At 53.0% G+C, this 23,879-nt stretch overlaps 6 protein-coding genes across 6 annotated transcripts; 2 read left to right on the top strand and 4 right to left on the bottom strand.

The window, feature by feature from the left end:
- Positions 1-9,094: 9,094 nt before the first annotated feature.
- B0T23DRAFT_396361 (uncharacterized protein) lies at positions 9,095-9,995 on the bottom strand (the record flags this gene model as incomplete). The annotated part of the gene is made up of 2 exons (XM_062838242.1): positions 9,095-9,663; positions 9,716-9,995. The coding sequence occupies 2 exons, from the start codon at positions 9,993-9,995 to the stop codon at positions 9,095-9,097; spliced, it is 849 nt and encodes a 282-aa protein (XP_062691348.1).
- A 2,898-nt stretch (positions 9,996-12,893) lies between these two features.
- B0T23DRAFT_405071 (uncharacterized protein) lies at positions 12,894-13,696 on the bottom strand (the record flags this gene model as incomplete). Its single annotated transcript, XM_062838962.1, has 3 exons — positions 12,894-13,182; positions 13,315-13,493; positions 13,598-13,696. 3 exons carry the CDS (start codon positions 13,694-13,696, stop codon positions 12,894-12,896), a joined length of 567 nt encoding a protein of 188 aa, XP_062691347.1.
- Positions 13,697-14,459: 763 nt separating this feature from the next.
- Positions 14,460-15,418, top strand: B0T23DRAFT_429293 (uncharacterized protein; the record flags this gene model as incomplete). The annotated part of the gene is made up of 3 exons (XM_062840184.1): positions 14,460-14,579; positions 14,699-14,857; positions 14,933-15,418. The coding sequence occupies 3 exons, from the start codon at positions 14,460-14,462 to the stop codon at positions 15,416-15,418; spliced, it is 765 nt and encodes a 254-aa protein (XP_062691346.1).
- A 1,341-nt stretch (positions 15,419-16,759) lies between these two features.
- B0T23DRAFT_405070 (uncharacterized protein) lies at positions 16,760-17,486 on the top strand (the record flags this gene model as incomplete). The annotated part of the gene is made up of 2 exons (XM_062838961.1): positions 16,760-16,885; positions 16,962-17,486. 2 exons carry the CDS (start codon positions 16,760-16,762, stop codon positions 17,484-17,486), a joined length of 651 nt encoding a protein of 216 aa, XP_062691345.1.
- A 762-nt stretch (positions 17,487-18,248) lies between these two features.
- B0T23DRAFT_405069 (uncharacterized protein) lies at positions 18,249-19,319 on the bottom strand (the record flags this gene model as incomplete). Its single annotated transcript, XM_062838960.1, has 1 exon — positions 18,249-19,319. One exon carries the CDS (start codon positions 19,317-19,319, stop codon positions 18,249-18,251), a length of 1,071 nt encoding a protein of 356 aa, XP_062691344.1.
- Positions 19,320-20,367: 1,048 nt separating this feature from the next.
- Positions 20,368-22,640, bottom strand: B0T23DRAFT_381170 (uncharacterized protein). Its single transcript, XM_062837250.1, has one exon. It carries the CDS (start codon positions 22,484-22,486, stop codon positions 20,831-20,833), a length of 1,656 nt encoding a protein of 551 aa, XP_062691343.1. The 5' UTR covers positions 22,487-22,640; the 3' UTR covers positions 20,368-20,830.
- Positions 22,641-23,879: the final 1,239 nt, after the last annotated feature.

Raw genomic sequence — 23,879 nt, 5'->3', positions numbered from 1 at the left:
CAAGGTTGTGTTTAATACCCTGCTGCTCAGCCCTCAAATCAGCCAAGAACTGCTCCTTAAGTTTGTCATGCTCCTTGCGCAGTGCCTCGTTGCGTTCCTTAAGGCGACACTCCTCCTCCATCAGGTTAGCGAGCAGATCCACCTTCAGCTTCTCCTGCTCTTCACGGAAGATTGCCTTCATTTCTTCTTGCTCTTCCCGCAGGCTGGCGTTGATCTCCTTGAGACGCCTCTCTTCCTCCTTGAAAGCGGCAAGGAAAGAGCTCCTAAGTTCTTTCTGCTCTTGCCTGAGACCTTCATTGACTTCCTTGAGCAAAGACTCCTCCTCGCGCAAATTCTTGAGGAACTTATCCTTGAGAGCTTGCTGCTCTTCTCGCAAAGCATCGTTCGACTCCTTCAGACGGGCTTCTTCGTCTTTCAAAACAGCAAGGAAGCTCCGCTTGAGCGACTCGTGCTCGGCTTTGAGGGCGGAATTGAGCTCGATCAAACGGTCGCGCTCATCGCGGAGGTTAGCAGCGAAGGTCTTCTTCATGGTGTCTTGTTCTTCTTTGAGGGACACGTTTATTTCCATCAGGCGGTCACGTTCCTCTTCAAGATTAGTTGTGAACGTCTTTTTCAAGGTTTCGTGCTCTTCCTTGAGAGAAGCATTGAGTTCTTTCAGCCTTGTCTCCTCCGCCTTGAGACCGGCCATGAACACCGCCTTGGCCTCCTCGTGCTCCTTTCTTAGGGATTCATTCAGCGTCTTGAGGCGATGCTCCTCCTCAGCCAAGTTGGCCAAGAACGTAGACTTGAGCTCTTCCTGTTCCTGCTTCAGAGACTCATTCATCTGCTTCAGACGTGCCTGTTCCTGTTGGAGGTTTTCTAAGAACTGGGACTTGAGCTGATCCTGCTCCTCACGCAAAGTAACATTGATGCTCTCCTTAACGCGGGCTTCCTCCTCTTTGAGCTCAGCCAAACGAACCTCGATTGCTTCCTTTTCAGCCAGCTGACGCTCAAGAGCAATCGTAGTCTCTTGCAGTATCTTCTTTTTGTTCTCATCCTCTTCGACAGCGCGCTGAGTCTGGGTAGCGATAAACTCAGCGAGCTCGGCGGAGGTATTCTTGACTTGTTTGTGGACATCTTCGAGATGAGCGAAAGCCTTCTCCGCTTCGCCGGTATGACCAACGAGCTTTTCAAGCTTCTCGTTGACAGTGGGCATGGCGTTGATGACCTTGGTCTGCAGGCCCTCCGTTGTCGTCTTGGAATGCTCAAAATGCTGACCAACAAGGGCAAGAACCTCCTGGAGGTTCTCGGCGACTTTAGGCTGATGTTCGGCAACAAGGCTCTGCAAGCCGTCCAACTTGCCAGTCATCTCCTGCACCTGCTCTCGAGTAAGGGCATGCTCAGTCTTGATATCGAGATGATTCTCATCGGCCTTGCACACCAGCTCATCCACCCTTTCGAAAACAGTCTTTGAGCTGACTTCCATCTTTTCCACAGCCTCCGTGACCGTACCGCTAAGAGGCTCCAGCGCAGTCTTGAGCTCCTCCATTTGACCCTTTGTCGCAACGGTCTCTTTGATCTCGCCGACCTGCGCCTTCTGAAGCTCCTCGATCTTAGTCTCAATGTCAGTCTTCGCCTTGTTGATAGTCGTGCGACCTTCCTCGAAACCCTCCTTCATGCCACCCCACAATTCCATGAGCTCATCCTGCAGCGTCGCGTTCTTCTTGACAATTTCGCTCATCGGAGCCAGAACTTTGTGGATAGAATCCACCCCCTTGGCTCCATCAGTGAGTTTAGCTTTGATGACTTCATGAAACTCTTCGAGGAGGAATTTGACTTCGGACACGCGGTCGGTGATGTCGCCGTTTGCCTTGGTAGTAGCCTCGGCTTGAGCTTCGAGCTTCTCAGTCAAGGTCTTGAAGTTGCTGTCCATGTCGGGGCGGCTGGCTGTGGCTGTCGGAGAGTCGGTGGTGGCATCAGTGGTGGCGGGTCTCGATGAAACGAGGGACTTGACTTCGAGACAAACAGTCTCAACAGCCTCGAGATCAGCTTTGGTGAGCTTGTCGGAGTCTTCTTTCTCGTCACGGGTCCTCATTTCGTCGAAGGCAATCGTCATCTTGGCGATGAGCGACTCGAGAGCGGAAACATCCTCCTTCCTGGACACACATTCCACTTGCTTCGACAAATCTCCCAAGTTCGACTTCGTCTCTACCAACAAGACTTGAAGTGCATCCACATGCTCTTTCCTGACTAGCTCCTTCTGTAGTCCCTGGGCGCTCACAAAATCATCCAAGCTGTCCTTGGTATTCCTCAGAATGGTCTCAATTGCCTGGACATCTTCTTTCGTAGCCGGATCGGTAGGGTCGCTGGTGGGAAGCAGCTCAGGCTCGGGCTGCTTAGGCGCGGCTGATGACGATCTTGCCTTGGTCCACTCATCAATGGACTTTCTCAGACCCCCAATCGCGGTGTCAACGGAAGTCTGGAGAGAGCGAATTGTTTCTTCGAGGGGTGACAGGTTGATCTTCTGCTGCTTTTGTTCGCGGGCAGCAAGAGAGGCGACGGAATCGATCAGCTTCCTTAGTAAGGCCTCGACGTCGCCTAGCTCAGACTTGGATGTAGCAGTTCTGGCACCCGCCGCAGCCTTTGACGAGCCAGCACCACTTTCCATAGCCTCGACCTTCTTCCCAAGCTTATCAACCATAGCATGGAGACTTCTAATCTCCTCGACGCTTCCATGGCCAAGCTGCTTTGAAGGTTGATCACCATCCTTGCTAAAGGGCGTCAGCGCGAATTCGTCATCAAACCCGCCTCCTGCTCTAAGCTCTTCGAGATCAGCTCTGACGCCCTTCAGGCCCTCCTTGAGCGCATCCAGAATCTCGTCATTAGCCGAGAGGTCACCGGCTTTGTTAGAGAGCTTGTCAATACTCTTTTTCAAATCGCCGAGTCCCTCTTGCAGAGCTTGGAGGATTTTCGTCTCCGCCGCCTCACCGGTGTGCTGAGAGGTGGTATTCATCTCCTTACGAATAGCACCAATGGCCTCGAGAATCTCGGCATTGCTGCCGGGCTGCGCGAGTGTCGTTACGGGGACCAAGGTGCCGTTGACGACGTCGCGGAGTGATTCAAGTTCCTCCCTTAGCAGATCATTGGTGCTCTGAGAAGCCTTCTTGACCAACTCCGCCACTTCCTCCCTAAATCTCTCCAATGTTTCAGTCATGTGCGGGATCAAATCGTCGGAGTTGCCGTCGGTGCGGGCGCGGTCGACGTACGCTTCGATGTCATGCCTCAGTTTCTCGAAATCGTCCATGGTAATACCAGGCGTAGTCCGCTCAGCGTCACCACCACGGGAGGTGGGTTTGCTGTTTTCTGAGAAGGCGCGGAACTCATCTCTTAGCGAGTCACGGATTTCGTACAGTCGCTCAATGATTTCTTCAGTTTCGGGCTTCAGGATGGAAGGAGGCGTGGTGCCGTGGCGGACGAGAGCTTTGGAATGTGAGCCGGAGAGATCGGAGAGGTCTAGTTCTTTCAGACTCTCTTTGACAGCGCGGGCGACATCTCCTGAAATATCAAGCGCATCAAATCCTTCGCGGACGGCATCAGCAAGGTCGACACGCGACAGATCAGGGCGGGGGAGGTAAGAAGCGATATGCTGTGCGAACTCGGGGGTTTGCAATGCTTTGACGACGGCGCGTGTGACATCGCAGGGAAGATCCATGGTTTCGATAGCTTCCTGGACAGCATCGATCATGTCTTCGCTTGATGGGCCGGCAGAGGAAAAGTCGAATGTCTCCAGCGCTTTGGTGACGGCGGTTTGCATGTCCTTTGGCAGATCCAGAGACCTTACACCATCTTGCACGGCTTCGGCCATGTCAACAGTGAAGTCGAACTTGTTGAGGCTCTCGTCCATTGCGTTCACCACCTCTTGACGCTTCAGGGGCTTGGGGAGGTCGCTCAAACCATCCTTGACCGCACTCAGAATGTCGTCTTTCGAAAGTTGGGGAGTGACCGGGAAGTCAAACTCATCCAGACATTCCCTGACAGATTCGAGGACATCGTCCCGGGAGACCGCCTCAAACTTGCTGAACCCTTCGTTGATAGCAGCGAACACGTCTTGCTTGGAAGCTGTCTCCTTTGGCAGATACATCCCTAGCCCCTCCTTCAAACAATCCAGCACCTCGTGCCTTTCCAACCCGATCTGCTGGATCTCAATTTCGGGTTTGTACTTTTCGAAAGCATCTTGCACTGCTTGTACAACGTCCTCCCTACGAAGCTCCTGCACGCGCGGCTTGTTGGCTTGCGAATCCTTGAGTGCAGCACGCATGCTATTGTAGATCTCCCTGTAATCGATCATGGAGTCGATTCGAGGCGCTGCCGCAACTGTCTCCTGCGCCTTCTTGCGGTGTTCGTGCACGATGCTGACCATGTTCTGGCGCATTTCCTCCAGGCCGTCCGAGACAATCTTGTTCATGGCTTCCTTTGTAGAATTGTCTACGGGGAGGGTTTGAGGGGACTTGGAGGAGACTTCGTTAAGTCGGCGACCGATTTCTTGGCCCATGTCGAGGACCTCGCCGCGCAGTTCCTTGACGAGAGACTTGACGTCACTGGTAAGGCTACCGCCTTGGGCCAGGTGGTCCTTGACTACGCGCAGGGCGGAGAGGATTTCATCATTCATGGAATCGGTGGCACGGGAGCTGAGGGTTTGAGTTGGTGAATTTCCAGATTCTTCGAGGAATCGGCCTACGCGAGAGTTTCGGCCGTCTTCGTCTTCGCTGAAGCTCCAGGCCTTATTGCGACCGCCGCCACCACCACCTCTCCCTCCTCCGCCAGTAGCTGGTACGAGAGCATGTTGCTGATTGGCTTTGACCAAACGGATGATCTCCTCTAGCTTTTCAGACATGGAAAAGCCGGAGAGCTGACGGGCGAGTTCATTAAGTCTCGAGAGAAGCGATTCTTGGCCCTCTTTCGTTCCCATGTCGCGAAGGATCTTTTCTAGAAGAGCAATCGACGATGTATCGGCCACCAGTGATGGTGTGCTTAATAGCGACTCTCGATCAAGCGACGCTCCAAAGCTATGTGGCGAAGGTATCCGCGGTAGGGAAAACGGTCGCGACTTTAGCGACGTAGGCGATGGTGGACCCCCACCGTACGCTTCCCTCTGCGCAGCCCTCGACTTGGCCTCGGTGATCAACTCTCGCAAGCTCCTGCGAATGTCCTCATCGCGCTGATTGGTGGCCTCTTTCAAGCTGAGCAAGTCTGTAGCATTATCTCTGCTGCGCCTGCTAAGCGCCGACATTTCTCGTTGAAGAGCCGAAGCAATGTTGGTAAGGGTGATGAGCTGGCTCGACAGAGCCTCGAGGCCTAGGGGTGTTACAGTCGTCTTGGTCACTCCGCTGGAGCCGTTAGTGATGTTAGCGAGGGGATCCGAGTCCCTGACCGACGACGACGTTCCGAGGTTGCTGGCACTACTCATGTTCTGAAGGGCGAGCATGGTGGCCGACTGAGGAGGAGTGTTCTCGCCGAGGATGCTCTGATGTGGTCGCCGCATGTTGCTGGTGCTGTTGGCTTGGCGGAGGATGCTGCCGGGGGTCAAACTAGGACCCGTTCGTGGTGAACCCATGGTGGGGGCGGGTTTTAGGGTGTCTTCCTTTTCGTCCTTGAATTCGACGTGGTTCTCACGACTCCTCGTAGGGGTGGATGGCCTCTCGTATATGCTCTCGTACTTGCTCTCGTACTTATCGTGTTTGTTGTTTTCTTGCTTTTCGTACTTGTCAAACTTGGTGTCGAGTTTGCTATCGAATTTGAAGTCGTGCTTTAAGTCGTGCTTGAAGTCGTGCTTCTCTGGTGATCGTGAGGCTGATGTATTGGAGACGTAACCACTCTCAAGCATCAAACTAATATCCTTGACAGTGCTGTTCTGAAGGGAATTCAAACGGCGATGTGACGCAGCCGTAGCTGTGTTGCGCAAAGGGGGCCTCTCTGTCCTCTCTGGAGAAGGGTCACCCGCGGCGCGCTTGGGGATGTGTGGTACCAGGTTAGCACTCTCACGGGCCTTTTCCTGCAAGGCAGCATGGGCAGACTGGATCGCACTCGAGGTGCCAGCTCTAGAGACACCGGGAGACTGAGGGTTGAGTGGAAGCGGCGGTGGTGCCCTCTCGGGGTCTGAGCTATCCCACCTATTTTTCATTAGTTCCTTGAACAAGAGGGACATGACACCATGATGGTCTGCTGTTGGTGTTTTGGGGAAAAGAGGGGAAGCATCCTACATTGGGATCATGGCACGGCCATGATTATCAAACGAGGCGGAATGCGAGTGTCTTAAATCTCGGGGGAGCTGATGGTGCCCATGGTGGTCCCTCTCTGAGCCAGCGGGCGGCATGGCTTCAGCTGTGTGGGAGGTGTGTGTCGGGAAAACGAGGGAGGGAGTGAGAGAGGGAAGGGAGCCCAGGGCGGTAGGGCGGGCGCGGCCTGGCTGGCGTGGTGGGCGCGAACAGAACTACCACCCAGAGGTGTTTGAGAGTCAATCTGTTCCTGGCCTAAGCTGGGGATGAACCGGGGTGGTCGACCAAGGACCAGGGTCTTTCTGCCGGAGAACTAGTGTAGATAGTAGTAGGGTCCGGTCTGTGCGGTTGGTTACGCCAACAACAAGGACGGAAACGCGGTAGGATCCTGGGTCGGGTGTGTGGTGTCGCAATAGTGGAGGATGGCTTGATAGGACGAGGCCGAGATGGGAAGTAATGTTTCTGGTACTGAACAGTAAGAGGTTGGTAATCCGAATCGGTACCTGATTACCGACCCCTGTTTGCTGAAGCCGAGACCCAAGATGAAGGGTGACCTTGCTGTTTGGATATCGGACCGGTACTGTAAATACGGTATGACGGGTACAAGTATGTATTATGATGCGTGATATGGTATGGCAAACAATTTCCAGGGCTGAGACAAGTTGGAACAGAACCAGGAGGCGTTGATGGGCGGTACGGGAACCTTGATCAACCTGGGATATCGATCCGTGCTCTTCTTCTTTCAGTTGCCGTCTGTTCGTTGTTGTCTGGTCTCCCGTCTCTGTTCCGTTTCCTCTTTTCGGTTGGGTTCCAGAGTTGTTGAAGGCAACACAGCAGCTGTTGTTCGATTGTTCCCTCAGGCAGATAGGCAGTGCAAATATCCGATGGACTCCTCAGGTGTCGTCGTAGTAGTAGAAGTAGTGAATCCAGAATCCAAGCTGCAATATGGAAAACGGAGATAAGGAAAATCGACCAAATGAAAAAACAAACCACACAAGGACTATGTCGGTTGACGTGACTGACTGTCTCCTGTTGTATGGCTGGAGGGGTATATCCTTTCGAAGAGTCGCAAAGCAGCAAAATCGCCAAAGAAAAAAAAAAAAATAAGAAAAAAAGAAAAGGACTTAGCACAGCAGCTCTAAGCCTTCCTTGTTTCTGGTTGTCCAAGTCCAGTGTACTGCAGCAGATGGCGCAAAGCAGGGTATAATGGTCAATGCTAAGTCAGACAGAGTGAACTCCAGTCGCTGAAAGTGACAGCGAGCTGAGTGAATGGATGATGCCGTCCGTTCCAAGGAAGCTTCGTTGGTCTGATGTTGATGGTGTTTGCTTTGGTGCGAAGAGCGAACAGCTGGCTGGCTGACCTCCTTTCTCGCTGCTTTGACTTGGCCAGGCAACAACTCGCTGTGTGGCAGAAGTGAAAACTTGGACTGACGAGTGCCAGGAAGGAGGGGGACGAGCAACCTGAAATTCAGTCGGTTCCTTCCTCAACTAAAATCAAAGAAATCCGACTCGCGACCTGATGACCACCTACCTCGATATTGCACTCGTTCTTGCCCTTGTTCTTTTCTTGCGACAAACCCTGACGAGAACCCAACCTTGCCTGTTCCTGCCAAACCTGTCCCCAAGAATTTCCAACCCACGTTTCTTTCTCGGCGAGGGGCCGCCCGCCCAGGCCCAGAGGGGAGGCTGGGGTGGGTGGGTGGGTGTGGGTTGGTCAAGGGCCAAGCAGGGGTCTTTCAGGGCAGCCAGTCCACTAAATGTCGAGCCGTGGTGGACGGCAGCCCACCTTCCATGGTTCACACGGGAAACCATCAATCACATCACTGGCTCCCTTCCGCCCAACCAATCAATCTGTCCATTTGAGCTCTCTGACCCCATTTGGAGAGACCAATGAGCCAATCATCGTCTCAAATGTCTGTTGATTGTTTGTGCTCTTTCCCTCTGTCGTTGCTCTGCACAAAAGGCACCCTAGCAACGCGCGGTTAGTCGCGAACCAGGGTTGGCCTCCATGTGTGACCTCAGAGCGCAGTTCTACCTAGTCATTCCCCCCCCCTACAGTAGCCCAGGAGGTCACCGTCGGATCACAGGCTCTAGTTGCTTATCGATAAGGCTAAGTGAAAAAGGAACAAGGGGGGAAGAGCTGCGCGTCATCCTCCATGTCTTTCCCTCATCGATCATGAGTGGTGAAGTCTTGGCTTGAAAAGGTGAAGAAAACAGATGCGACAGTTGAGACGTGAATGCGGTAGAGGTACGTATCAAATGTTGGTGACGCTCACCGCAAGAATTGTTAGGTAGGTATCCAAGCTCTGTCGTCACTGCCACAGGTCCAAGCTCCCTTCAGGTGGCCCAAGCTTCAAGGCGCACAAACTCCGAGTCCAGCATTGTGCTCCACTGATTTGCAGTGGTCCTGCAGAAGCAGCAGACTGGAGGAAGCTCTTGCTTTTTGGGACTTCCATTGCATCTCCCGTCTTCCAGTCCTTGGGATTCCATCAGTTTGTGAGACGTTTGAGGGATCGAGTGCGCTACCATTTTTCATGTCGCCAAGATGAAAACTTAACGCACTTGATGGCTGTTTCCAACTATCATGTGAAATGCCCAAGTATTGAAAAACTGCGGTGGGATGCATCTAGCCGGCTGCAACACGGAAAGTGCACACAACTTCCCACGAGAGTTTGACAAAGCCTCCCGTCGACATTCAAGTGGCAACCCAAGTCACAAACCCCAAAGACCACACATAACGAACTTGAACACCACCACTCTTCAACGCCAAACCAAACCATGCTTTGTTTTTCCGTGAACCATTAAATGCAATACACAATCCCCATCTCATCATCCCCTCTCTAGACAACAAGCTTCGCATCTTGCCTACTCCCCCTCTCTCCAAAAATCGTGCTGCCCACTCTCACCTCCCCACTCCCCATGGCAATCGCCCCCTCGAAATCCTCACTCATGCCCATACTCAACTCCAGACTTCCCTTGTCCAGCCCCAACTCCTTTTCCACCAGGTCCCTCTGCCCCCTCAGCACCATGAAATCCTCATTTTCGTTTTCGGGAGTCGTCGCCTTGCTCCTCGCAATGGCACCAATCGTCATCAGTCCCAGCAGATTCAAGTGAGGACACTCCGTGACGATGGCCTTGCACAGATCGATGGTTTCTTGACCTGGAGAGCATCCGGATTTGGACTCCTCGCCCGAGGTGTTGACTTGCACGTGGACGTTCAACTTGGGAATAGAGGGGTCTGAGGAGATGACTTCGCCGCGGACGCGGTTGAGGGTCTGGGCCTTTTTGAGGGAGTCCAAGGAGGACACGGCCCAAAGGTTGGGGATGCGGGCTAGAGACTTGCAGTGGGCTGTTCGTTCCGTTAATTTGTAGTCACCTTCCTCATAATACTCTGCAGGTGAAGGCCTAACTGAAACGCGTGGGAAAAAAAAAAAAAAGAAAAAAGAAAAAAAAAGACATACTGGTCTGAAGGCCACCAATGAAATGCCACTGGATACTCCGCGGCAAGAGTTCCGCCTTCTGCTGCAGCTCCTGCGCATAGTTTTCGCCGAAATGGGCATGCTGGACTTGGGGAGCCTGGTGAAGCGCCAAAATGTCGTTGGCGGGCTTGAGCTTGGACACGGCCACGAGCCGGACAGGGCGACCTTTGGCGACGGCGAGGATGCGGTCTTGCACGCTTTGGAGCTGGGAAACGAGCGCGGAGGCCCGAGCGGGGTCGATCTTGAGAGGGGTTGAGCTCATGTTGAATTACTCGGTAGGTGTGAAGTTGTGAGGGGTGTGTTTTGTAATGTCGTGATGTTGGGGTGAGTGAGTGAGTGAGTGACGTCGACGGGGATATCAGATTTGGAGATTTCAAAAATGAGGTTGTCACGGCCGGCCTGTGTCCCGCATCCATCGATTGGAGTCCAGAACCTCCGCTGGGGCTTAACTCACTAGGTACTTACCCGTAGGCACAGGTGGTCTTTTCCCGCTGTTCATCCGCTGCATGAACCCTGCAGACCCGCCCTGAGTTTGCGATGCGCCCCTGCAGAAATTGTTAGTGCGACACAGGGCAGTTTGTGACTTTTACAATGGAGACGCCATACGGACGGGATCGTTGACGGCTCGAGGACCAGAAAACGTGTCACTTTGTATTGGGATACGTTTGCTTAGACTAAGCAGTGTTTAGAATATTTATGGTTTTTCTTAGACATGTTGAAAGGTCCTTTGTCCGCTACGTCGATCTGTCCCGGCTTCGTCCCTCGATTACCCGTTTAACACAAAACTAAGCTATGAGCATGGAACTCCTCACCCCCGGGGTACGTTAGGGGGTGGAACATCTGCACTTCGACTTCAACGTCGTCACCTCTTTCCTTCCTCTTTCACCAAAACCTCGACCTACAGATCATGAACCCCAAACACGGGCTCTAGATACCCGACAAGCTCGACTACTGTTCACTTCTTCTCGTTTGCTTTTTCATCGGTCATTCTCATCGTCAACTCGTTACACCAATTACCTGATTACCCCTGTACTCTGTTGACGCCGATAACAGACGGCTCGGAATTGCGACATCATCAGCATCGGCATCATGGTCCTACATCGTGAGTCGACCGGTTTTCTTCAACAACCCTACCACGCTTGAACTCCCATGGCTGCCGGTTGAGAAACGCAATCTTCATACCTGATAGGCTTTCATGCTGCCCATTCGCCAGCTGGATGTCGCGCGCTGCTTCCACGGCCAGCTCCATGCCTCAATATGTACTTTTCGTACTATCAGAGTGCAGAAACAGATACTCACAAGATGACTCACCTATCGTCAACCCTTTCCGACAGCAGATCATGGTAGTCACTCGCTGTCTACGCCTTTTCGAGTGGCGTATACCTTCTCCTCCCCGCGTTATTCAGCAGTGTCCAGTGACCATCTTCATTCCCGCGATGGGATCATTTCAGTCATCGCTCAGGGCCCTTACCAGACCCGGCCCCTGAAATGCTACTTCTGTTGATGAGGTGTCATTGATGACTGAAGTACCCATAGCCGAATACGTAGGCGAAAGAGAAGGGTGAACAGGCAAGTGTCGAGCGGGAAATAACATGAAAACTGGAGGGCCATCAACCCTACACTCGTCAACATTACGACCGTACTAGCTGGCGCAGAAATGTTGACGCTGACTTCGGTCAAGACAGTTGGTCCGTCCCACGCCAAAGCCCTAATCAAACCCAAAAGCCCGGTTCTCCTCAAAGTTCATCTCCTTCCAATTCCCCGCTCTGCACCTATGCCCATTCTGCCTCTCCTTCAAAATTTGAGCTTTCTCCTAGTGGAACCGGGCCATAATCCCTCGTCAGAACTTGTTCAGCGACAAGGGCACCATGTCTGATCAGGAGTCCGACACCTTTCATGAGAAATTTCATCCTCTGCGTCTTCTCCCTGCCCCAGACGTGAAATGGGACGTGAACAGACGGCAACGAGCTCACAAGGATGACGTCGTAAGGCCTTGCGAGACATCGAGCACAGGCGGGGATTTAAGTGGTGGTACCTGCACCCGCAGGTGCAAGCAACCATCGCCTCTACCGACTCTGCCAAAGTTGATTACCAAAATTATGCGCCAAACGCAGGTACTGATCGTCAACAGGGGTATGACGACCCTACTTAAGCTTCCCAATGGTTCGATGTCCTACCCATCGGCGGACATTCCCCCATGAAAATCCATACGGTTCATCTCTCCCATGGGCTGAAGAAGGGGCCGTTCGCGGCACATCCAGTTGTACGGGATAATGACTTTCAAGACGGACACGAAACGTGCCCAGAAGTGGATCGAGTCCTTTCCTTCCCAAATTCCCAAGGACCTCATCACTCGCGCGGCCCCGGCCGTCCACCTCTCCCGCCGCGACTCATCGACACCCTGCTCCTGTCCGTACCTTACTGTCCAGTCGGAAAACTTTCATCCCTACTTATAAGACAGAACGTCTTTTCCTCAAGACGCCGGCGATTACTTGGAACATATCAGATGCCCCAATACCTCGCACCCGGTTGTGAAATCCAAAAGGGCTGGAAGTATCTCGCAGCGTCATCGTTCTCTTGTTGACGGTCTCTTCTGCGACAGAATCTATTAAACTGCCCACATGGATCCTTGTCCCACCTCTTCTTCTTCTTCGGGACTTCGGCCTCCGAAGGGGCCTTGTTGTGCTCCTCAACATGACTTTGCTGGGCATGACTTGGAGGTTGCCAGAAAGATGGCTCTGTATGCGGCAAATTAGGCCGTGGTTGGCCGTAGCCGTACCACTACCGATGTATAGGCGTGGGCGATTGTCCCCATTCTTCTTAAGAATAAGGAGGTATACCCCCCAAAGGTCTTGCCCGCAAATAGGTGAAAGGCCTTTAAAATAGGCTAGAGGCGGCGGCGTTGGTTTATTGAGTAGGGATTCGAACCCAGGGGCAAACTCCAAATCGGACCAAAGCAACAAACTCGCCAATTGCTTTTCATCACCAAAGAGAGGCCGATAGTTGGGATGGATCTTTTTCAGATCCTGGACTATGCTCCATCCAACAAACGCCAACTTTTCGAGGAAAGTAGACGGGGTCGCAGCCACTTGGTCGGCTAACCGTTGACTTTTACCAGCCGTGGTCGGCTGGTTCTCGGATTCGAACTACCTCTAGGTAGTCAATCGTCAAACTCGTCTTCCCAGCCAGCCTCGGCGTCTTCTCTGGCCTTTGCGGCCGCCACATTTGCCTTGTGGCGAGGCAGGGAATTGTAATGGCGTTGGTGCCAATCCGATGGAAAGGCCACCGAACAAGCTTCGCAAAAAAGGAGGCGGGCTTTTTTGACCAATTTTCTTTTGGCGTGCTCGACGGGGTTCCACTTTGCGTTGGACCGTGCTGTAAAGGCCTTGATAGAGGCCGGGTTTCGATCCGACCTCTGCCGCAATTTTTTGAGCCGCCGCTTGTTGTTGCTTCTGAACGGTCGAAAATTTCCGTTCGTTAGGTTGTTTGATGGTCAAATGGGTCATTGACCCTCTTGCGAATTCCGTGAGACAATGGTGGGAGCAAAGCCCCGTCCAGGGCAATTCGTCGGTTGGCCAGACCGACATGGAGCGGTATGGCCGTTTTGGATCCTCGATTGGGTGCATCGTCCATAGGATGGACGAGAGAGTGCCCGATTGGAGGGTTCGGGGATTGGGAAGGACGCCAGGACAGCAGTGTGGGTGAGGTGGTAACCACTTTCGGCTGGTTCTCGGACTCGAACCGAGTAATCGCCATTTTCCTTTTGTTGACGCGCCGTTCAACGGTATCAGCCTCCCGAACCAGCTTCTGGTCCCGGCGGTCGGCTTCCAAGGCAGCCAGTTCAACAGTAGCGTGGGCCGTGACACCCAACGCATCATCCCGCTCAAACTTGGCCACGCGCTTGGCAGTCTTGCCCTTGCCGGCAATCTCAGCGACTTGACGGGCAGTCTTTTTGGGAGACATGGTGGTGGTTGGTGGTGATGGTGCTGATGGTGCTGATGCTGGCATCCCGCTCGAACTGGGCAATCCGCTTGGCGGTTTTTCCCTGGCGGGCACGGTGGGCACGTTCGCCAAAGTGGTGGCTCTTGCTGGAAGACATTGTGGTGGTGGTGTTGGTGGTGGTGGTAGCGGTGGTAGTGAGTGGTTCTGGTGCTGGTGATGCTGTTGGAGCTACTGGTGCTTCTGCTGGTGTTGGAGCTGACGATGGTGAAATGTACAAATAATGTTCGAATATCGGATGGAAGACTTTGATCGCGTCAGGATGTCGATAGTCAGTCACCGAAGGAAGAAATGGAGCCAAGAACCTGAATATCCACCTCGAGGTACCTATTATCGTGAATACACACCTATTGTCCGTGAACATACACTGGTTGTCCATGAACACCAGATGAAAAGCCAAGAATAGGTAGGTAATTCAATATCAGGTTAACGGTTCCAGGTCGGGAAGTGAATGTGGAAAATGCGAAAGCTCGAGTCTGCAAGATAAACTCCTTCCTTCCTGGTTGCTCGCGGTTTTCAAACTTACCTCGAATATCGCACTTCGAGAAACAAATATCAACCAACCTCAGTTGACAACTTCTGATACGCGCTATCACAAAACGTCGTCTTCGCCATTAAACACCTCTATTTTCTCGACTAGAGGTAATCTCGACTCAAAAGAAAACACCATTCTCATCACGCGCAACTGGTCTCGTCGCATTGCATCCAATCGCCCCCCATCTTCAAAATGTCGGCTCCAATCGAACAATCCATCTACTTGAGAGACACGAACCAGAACGTCGTCATAGACGTCACCGTTTCGGGCGCTCAAAGCTTCACGTTTACGCTTGTTACCGGACAGTATTTGGTAAGTGTTTACAACCTATCTCTGCCTTTACCTTACTACCTACACGTCCCCCGCCATCTTCTTCGCATTAGAAGGGGAGGCGTATACTAATCAGATATCTGCTACCTACGTGGTACCAGAATCAGCACCCGCCGGCTGAGCTCAACTTTCATCCTGTTGTCTTCCAAAATGTCGACTTCCTCGACATCCACAACCATGGGCATGATTTCGTACAGGCACCGATCCGTAATCTGGAGGAGCTCCAGTACGAGCCAGTCGACGTTCCGAACTTGAACATGGTAAGTGTTCACCCACCCATCATCCCCATCCATCCTCCAAGCAAACCAGAGCCAAGCGTTAACGGAATCTACCAGCAGCTGGGTGTGCCCGCTGTGCCCGCCGTACCGGCAGTCCCCGCTATTCCCGCCATTCCAGGCTTCCCAGGCTTCCCAGGCTTTCCAGGCTTTCCTGGTATTCCTGATATTCCTGCTGTTCCTGCTGTTCCTGCTGTTCCCGCTATTCCAGCCATTCCCGCTGTGCCCGCTCTCTATCTCCCAGATGAAGACGTCTCAGAAGAACCCACCGTCGTCCGTCATCCCCAACCCAAGAGGAAGATCCCGCGGGCCTCCAAAGCCGCCAGATCTCAAGCCTGGAAAGCACTGATGAGAAAGTGGGAGATTTCCACCATCACGCGCATGGCCCTCCGCCGCCGCAAGCATGGCTCTAGCTCGCGATTCCGCAAGCCGTCCAAGCTCCGTCGCCAGTCGCCCACGCCTACCGCTGCTATGCCCGCCGCTGCTATGGGAACGGCCCAGAACTCGATTGAGCCTACGATCAAGATGGAGGAGGAGGAGGAGTAGAGGAGGGGGTTTGGGAATTTGGAGGAGAGGGTACCTCTACCTAGGTAGTTGGGATGAGCAAGTCCACTTGGGGACGGGAGCGAGGAAAGAGTGTATGATGGAGTCCAGGGTGTTGGGGGAAAGGAAGATTGGAGTTGCTTCGCTAGAATCAGTCAGGACCTGGGAAAGGACGGGAGTGTAGGAGGGACCCGACGGATGTCTTGTGAAGCCGATTGACAAGGACAGAGGACGTCCATCACGGTATCATTGAGAGTCTAGAAGTGTACCTAGAGGTAGGTACCTCTACTGTATCTACAGGCAGTTGCGCCTGGGCTGGAGGGGTAGATGCCCTGGAGATCAGAATGGCGTGGCTAGTACCTCTAGAAGGCGTCCCAGAAGAAGGAGAGAGCGGTTGACAGGGAAAGGAGCAGGCAGGAATAGCATACAAGGCAGGACTCGGAACATGAAAAGAAAAGCGGAGATAATAGATACGTCTAGGGTACTACCTTCCTCACGGCACTCTTGTGTCCGTCGTGCCGACAACTTGAAGTAATTGCGTCCGTTTTCCCTTGCCAATTTTCTTGGGATTTCGACTTCCGTTGGTCGTAAGACTCCGACTATTTCCTCCCTCGATGTCCTCATTAGCCCAATCATACCTAGGTACGACGGAAGTCGTCATAGTTGAACTTTGGTGGCTTCTCTTTGACCACGGCCTTTTCCTGGTCGATTTGAACCCCCAAGTCCTTGGCACCCCTTAAAATCAGCACCCCATCACTCAGCAGGTTCTTGAGAGGGTGGCTTCGGGAAGTTAGCTTCTTGATGACGGCACTGCTGGTCGTTTCCTGCTCAACGCGTTCCCTAGTGGCCTGCTACGGCTTACCATCGGGTTGTGTGAGATGGGCAATTCTATCCACCATTCCAACATACCAGAAGCCTCGGAATTTGTACCGGCTCGCCTCGTCCCCCAGTGGATGGAACAGACCGCCTTTGGCTGTGTGGCGTGCCGCCTTGGACGTTTGCCCTAGATCGGAGCGTACTCTGGGTAATCCCCTTCCTATTGTGGTTCTGTTGTTCTATTGTGCCTCTCGTGAGACATGGGATGGAAATCTGTCAATAGGTGAATGTGAATAAGGTTACCGTCCATCAAGAACCTGCAAGTGAAATGTGTGGCAGCTGGCAGGATCATTCAATGCTCGTCCTTCCCCATCTATAAAATCTTTCCATCAAGACTTGGACCCGAAGTCGAACGTCGTCTCTTCTCGAGAACTGGAAACCACATTACTTCGAACTCACACACCAAAGTCATCACAACCTTTTCTCATTTTCTCCAACCATCTCCTCCACTCACAGAAAGTCAGCCAAATGGCTTCCACCACGGCCATGACCAAGCCTTGGCTCGAGCATGACGCCATTTCCATCCCCGCGCCGCGCTACTCGCCGCCAACGGATGCAGATGGCAAGCCCATCTTTGCCCCCACGGAGAGCAAGGTCAGTTCGAATTCATCCCTCTCCCCCATCCTTCCTTGGTGAAAAAGAAATACTAACCTCACTCCCCAATTCACAGAAGCCCTCTACGGCAGACTTTCTCCGTCCTCCCCGCGATGACGAGGGCAACCTTGTCACCCTCCCACTGCTCGCCGCTCTCCGCGCCCGCAAGGCTGCTCGCGCCGCTGCCTCCGCTGCTTCTCCCAAGAAGAAGACCAAGACCAAGACCGTCGGCCCCAAGAAGAACGACCCGCGCCCCGTTTTCTTTCCTGGCTGCATGCCCGGCTCCCAGCCCGGCCGCGTCCTCTGGCTGCAAGGCCTCGATTACTTTGCCGCCTCCCGCGCTGAACTCAAGGCGGGAAAGAAGGGTGGAAGCGGCAACGGTCGTAGTCGCCCGCCGAAGCACGTTCGCGAGCAGAATGCACACAAGGAGGAGGCGCTAGCTGAGAAGCAGTGCAAGTTCATCGAGAAAAGTTGTCCGGGGGTGAAGTATGGGGAGGATAAGGAATGGAAGAGAAGGGAGAAGGAGGAGAAGGAGAGGGTGGGGAGGGAGGCGATTGTCAGGAGGATCAAGGAACAGATTGAGAAGGGGGTTCGATATTGAAGACGGGGTGGTGGTGGGATGCTGAGGATTGGTAATAACTACCTACCTACGAGTAACGGGATACTATGTTGGCAATGAGAAATGAATTGGGAAAGGATGAACAGAGATATAACCAGGGACAATACCCCTTGATGAATATACGCATGCTCCTACTTCAGGTACATTAAGGGTTTTTGACAAAAGAAAATGTGAGGTTGATACCACCATCCAGTCGTAACTGTAGAGACCTTCACTCCCCTTATTTATGGCCTTCTCCTCTCCATACTCTCTCCTCGTGCTCCCAGTCCAGTTAGCAACCAGCCAGCTGGTCCTCGCCATACTCACACAACCAGGTCATCATGTTCTTGAGTGCAGATGATACCTCCATTTCTTGCAGTGAGAGAAATCGGGTTTCAAGTTACTTACGCCGCCGACCACCAAGGCACGTATTTCACACGGCATTGATCTGTCGAATCACTCCAGTCGATGCTAGGTCAAAGCAACCTCCATAGAGGTATGTATTTAATCCGAAAAATGTTTTGAATTTCTCGAGTCACATAGGTACAATGTATTAAAATTGCAATAGGGATGTGCAAGAGTCTGTAAGGCAGGTGCCCTTCTACACTACCTAGCAAACCCCTCCTTCCTTCATAACATGTCTACACCTCCCACTTCAGTTCTATCAAGATGCCCTGTCCTTTCTCCCCTAATCCGGTAAACCCAGCCAAAAGCCAACTCGCAGTGGAAGTGGTCCAAAATACATCTGCGTGAATAGGTACCATTTCAATGGTACAAGTGCACCTCAATCTCTCGAGACAAGGCGCGATCGACCGGGTTTCCCTCAAGCAATCCCGTGTACCTCTCACGGCCGCCGACGATGGACGACGGTACCCGAAGCTCAGACTCGTATGCTTGTTCCAACTTTTCCTTTGTGGACCGAATAGCCGTCGCTTCGCTAACAGCTTCTTGCCTTTCATCCGGCGACAAATTTTCAATCGAGACACGCCACCGATCGAAGACAGGACGGCTCAAGTCGTACATGGCCTGCGTGATTTGGCCGCGCTCCAGATATCTATCGAGCTCTGCCACTCTGGCCTGGCATAGGTCGCACATTTGCTGAATCTCGAGAACTGACCCGTTGACAAAGTCGCGCAACTTGGGAGGGCCGCCGCTGGTGTGGTGCGTAGTGGTGAGCTCGGTGTACCGCGCGTTCCAGATGCAGGCTTCCACATATTCCTCCAAGGTGAAATGCCTGTCTGATTCTTTCAAGCAGAAATAGAGACGGTCGAGGACCGGGGTGGGCGGTTTAACATCGCTGTCCTTCCAGCCTTTAAGAGCCTCCAACTCCCGCTCAATAAAGGGGACTTGGTGCTCAGTGTCCTGCAAGTCGAACCACGACCAACCCGTTTCCTTCTTTGCATCCTCTTTGCACTTCTTATCGTTGGCGCGCACCCCTTTGTTTTTCAAGGCTTTTTGGTGCGCCTTCTTGCGTTCCTTCTTGTGGGCTTCTCTGGCTTTTTTCTCATCCTTTTCGTCAAAGGCCCAACGTACAACAGTAGCCGCCCCTTCGTGCATTTCATATACAAGTTTCGCTTTGACTTCATGTTTCTTGTCCGAAACATGCTTGACGACTCTTTCGAAGAGAAGCTTGACAAAGAGATAAAAGGCTCCGTCCTGAACAACCGATTCACGGCTCATTTTGCTAGCCTCGGTGTGAAGAAGCTGCAAGGCCGAGACCAGTGTGGGTGAATTCAGTATATCCGAGGTCGTAAACAGGTTGATAAGTCGCTGCGATTCATCGGCAATCTCGCCCGCAGGCCTGGACTGCCATTCGATCTCCGCTTCGTTCGACATTGTTATCGCTTTGTTGCCGGAGGTGATGTGGTGGGGTGTTCGGACTTGGTAGGTGGAACGGGGTGTAGACCGAAGAGAAAAGAGGGAAGTCCGAGGTCGACGTGTGAGGTGTTACTGCTTCGTTGGTGTTCAAGTAGAGGGAGCGAGTATCAAAGAGAGAATGAGGAAAGAGAATGATCAGGTCGAGAGCGGATGCTGTGGTAGTGTGGTGGCGTATTTGGCCTTGGTACCTCTATGGGAGTGTGTCTGAAGACTGAAGAGAAGAGGGGAGAGGAAAGTCTTGGGATTAAGGGTGGGCATTGAGGAATTCTTATATGTTCTCGGGGCTGTTTGAATGTGCTCTAGAAGGTACCTACATGTAGTATGCGTCGTGGTGGGCGTACACCGACGTATAACCGGACTTCCGACTATACATACCTCTAGGTAGAGATATTCTGGAGGTTTTGTAGAGGTCAGTACGGGCATAAAGAAAATGCTCGATTTTTTAATCATACATGAGGCACATGTAACACGAACGCGAGGCTCCTGCAAAGACTCGTGCCATCCGTTCTCAACCACCAAGGAAGCAGGCATATATGTGGTTTGTAAGCATACTGCAACATTTATGCCGGGTAGAAGAAGATAAGGCACTTGGGAAATTGAATCTACAGTATTTCGGGGCTGCAACACGTCTCCCGAAATATTTTTTTTGGCTGGCATACGCATGTCTGTCTGCATGGGGTTGCCTGCTACCTAGGTACCTTTACCACTATGTCTGAATTCCCTGGAAGTTAAAAGCGGATATGTTGCCCGATTCTTTGCGGCATATGCATCACCGGATTTCCGAGTACTGTAACCAAATCCTACCTCGAGGCTTTATAAGAGGGTCGGGCATTGTGTTTTTTTATACCGTCCCTACCACGCAGTTATCTGTACCCAGCTTCGGCGAAACCTTGCTTTATTTGTCAATCAAAGGGCGAAAGAAATTACAGCATAAGCGGCACGCTGCACGATAGGACAATAGGAGGTGGGTAAGACCGACAGACAGGTTCAGTCCATGGGGGCTGGGCCGAGAAATACCAAGGGCACTACCTAGGTACAGTTTGAGACACCATCAGTCTCTTGTAGGTAGCTAGATATGTCTGAAGTACAGATGGGCGACCGGAACAAACATTGTCATGGGATATTAACGGCCCAATTAGACCTGGAAAAAGTTGAGACACGGATTGATGTAGACACTCACTATTATAGCGGAATGCATATGAATCTTGGATAGACAACATGCCAGAATCTTCAACCCAGTCCTTCGAGCAAAGCGAGGTCCCTCACCTCCCCAAATGGGACTGCCAGAGGCATCACGGCAGTGAGCAGTAGGCGGGATGTGCAATACAAACAAGTAACCGTACTCCATTAGCATGCTTTTCCTGCCAAAATAATATAACCAACCATACATCTGTATCATACACCACCGATAAACTCCTTTTTATCCCCTTGCCATGTCCCAAAGACCATACCTACCCCCTTGACATCTACTAAACACCAACTCCCAACCCCTTCTTAGTCGGTGCCTTGGGCCCAATTCTCTCCTTCCCACCCATCCACCCCCTCAACACCTCGGGGATGACCACCGTTCCAGTCTCCTCATCCCAGCCATTCTCCAACAACGCGGCCAGCACTCTCGGCACCGCCATGGCCGTCCCGTTCACCGTAAACGGATAACCGCCCTCAATCATCTTGCCATCCTCGCCCTTTAGCCTCGTCGCCAGCCTTCTAGCCTGATAATCAGTGCATATGCTCGCGCTCGTGACCTCGCCCCACCCTTCGTTGCGTTCCCTTCTGCTGGGGAAAAAGGCCTCAATGTCAATCTTGCGCGTGGCCGAAGCGCCGAGGTCGTGCGTGGGCATCTCTAGCACGCGGCAGTGCAGACCGAGGGAAGACAAGAGGTCGGTTTGCAAGTCGACAATCTCGTTGAACACGTCGGTCGCCGAGTCGAGAGAGGGGTACGTCCATCCGAAGAGCTCGACTTTGGTGAATTCGTGCACGCGATACAAGCCCTTGGTCTCGAGGCCGCGGGAGCCGGCTTCGGCACGATAGCAGCGCGAGACGGCGACGTATTTCAGGGGAGAAAACTCGGAGATGTCGCCGGGGCAGAGAAGCATTTTGGAGGCGTGCATGCCCGCGAGCGGGATCTCTGAGGTGCCGGCCATGGAGAGCTCGGGCTTGCCGCGGGCGGCGTCGTCGGCAGATTGGGCGAGGGCATAGATCTGCGTTTCGCCGTTCTGGTCGCGCGGCTGGAAACCGCAGGCCGAGGCGATGTGCGAGTAGACCATGGAGGGCGGGCTGACTTGGCGCCAGCCGGAGCGCACGGCGAGGTCGAGGGCGTAGGCGATGAGTGCTTGCTCGAGCTGGGCAGCTTCGTCAAGGAGGAAGTACCAACCCCAGCCGGAGGTGGTACCGGCGGAGGCGAAGTCGAGAAGACCCAGCTCGTTGCCAATGTGAACGTGGGAACGCCAGACGCGGTCGGAGGCCGAAGGGACGGGTTCGGGGTGTTCGTTGATCAAGGACAGAAGTTTGGGTTCGGGGCCCCGGGGGGATTCTTCCGAGGTGAGGTTGGGGATGGCCAGGGCGAGGGACTCGATCTCGGATAGAATACGTGTTTCTTCGGTTTCGATGGTCGAGAGGAGGGACTTGAGCTTGCGGGCTTCGGCAATGAGTTCGTCCCTCGTCAGGAACTTGGTGCCCGCGGCGATGGTGTCGGCATTTTCGTCGCGGATGGAACCGGGGTCGGTGAGCTGGCGGCGCAGGATATTGGAGCGTTCACGCAGAGAGCGAGCCTCGCGCTGCTTGGCTTGCCATTGGGCGTGGAGGTCGTTGATGCGTTGTGGGTAGGAGGCTTGTTGGTGATAGTTGCGGTCGATGCAGTTTTGGGCGTAGAGGTCTGGGTTTTGGCGGATGTGCTTGATATCGACGACGGGCTTGGGGGCTATGCTTGGTCGAGAAGCAGCAGCTGGGGAGTCTGAGGATTGTTGTTGTTGTTGCTGTTGAAGGAAGCGGGAGCTGTTATGGAGGGAAGCGATGCGCGGTGTTTGTATAGAGGTAGCAGTGGTAGGTCGGCGGAAGACGGGGCGTGTCCGGGAGAGGCATTGGAGACAGGTGTAGGGCCGCATGGCCAGTCGCGACGGTCTCATGGTGGGTGGGCGATTGACGTTGTTGATGTGAATGTTATAAGGTATTAAGTAGATACGAGTCTACGGACTGACTCTACTAGCAGCTGAGTTCTGAAGTCGTGGTGGTTGACGAGACAACGGTCGTTATCGAGGTTATTGTGACACCTTATCGCGGGGAAAATTAAGTGGAGAGAACAGGACGGGTGGGCGGGAGCTATGACCAACAGCGAGCTTTCATCATTCCATGCATTGAATTGGAGTGTGCGACTGTAACGGTTGCAGTTACGGTAACAGTACGTGTAACAGTGACAAAACAGCATGTCGAGGCCTTGATTGAACGTTATGGATTGTAATTCGGCTAGTCGTCGTCAGCCGCGGCAAATGGTCTGTGCATCTCCCGTCCATTGACTCAAGCGAACTGGATTGGACCACTTTCACGATGGCTACTCTGACGTCATGTTCAATATTGTCGACCTCAATAGTCTCGTTGGTGGTGCACACTACAGTAGGTAGTCTACTATGTATTAGTGCCGTTCTTCAGCCTCAACACGGCACGGCACGGGACGGCAGAATGCGGGCGGTTTCCAACGACGGACAACCTTTTGAATGCCATCACCTCAGCAAGCAATCGTACCTGCATACATACACTACATACAATACGTACAGTACACTGCTCTCAGCTATATCAGAAACACCATTATGATTCACGCCAAGACGGCGAGGATGCATCAAATCTAGATCTCTCACCCCGTCTCAGCTTTGCTGCCAGATCCCAGAGAGATGGCCAAGCACGCGCCTCCATCTGCCTCCACACCAGGGGTCTTCCCTTCCCCAGCCAAGGCAAACCCTCCGAGATTAGCCAATTCTCTCCCAAACCGAAAACCGAACTCTGTTCCGACGCCGCTCTTCTTTGATCTCTCAAACGCGACAGTCGCGGGGTGGATCACGACACACTATCGACAAAAACATTGTTCGCATGATCCACCCGGTGAGAGATGGAGTGGCAAAGTGGTCGTTGGCATCAGATCGAAATCTCGGATGCAGAAAAACCATCGACTTTATTGACAGACTAACGCACCTACGTCCCCAACGGTGGGCTCTTAGGGCTCCGTGGGACGGCAGAGACGGGATTCCGGCATGGGCTGTGACGTAGTCCATTGTAGGACATAGCATACTATGCACACACTCGAGACACACTTCACGGTTACTATTGAGTTCAGCTGGTGGACTTGAGAGGATGCCGAGTGTTGATCGCAATTCCAGCTGGCGGCTGTTGGCAGTGTCAAGGGCTGGTTGCTTGTACTGTGCAGTATGCTACATACAGTAAATGACTGAGTATTAAATCGAAGAAGCGTTGGTTGAGTGTGTTGACTATTCACCGTTCTCGGTTGAACATCTTGTTGTTGACATGACA

This window comes from Neurospora hispaniola, assembly GCF_033458365.1.
Source record: "Neurospora hispaniola strain FGSC 10403 chromosome Unknown B0T23scaffold_5, whole genome shotgun sequence".
Taxonomy (NCBI): Eukaryota; Fungi; Ascomycota; class Sordariomycetes; order Sordariales; family Sordariaceae; genus Neurospora; species Neurospora hispaniola.
The sequence above is the reverse complement of the archived record's forward strand: the minus strand, read 5'-3'. Positions and strand labels throughout refer to the sequence as shown.

Excerpts from the sequence above, each read along its gene's own strand:
- B0T23DRAFT_381170 (XM_062837250.1), bottom strand. The coding sequence starts at position 22,486 with ATGAGACCGTCGCGACTGGCCATGCGGCCCTACACCTGTCTCCAATGC.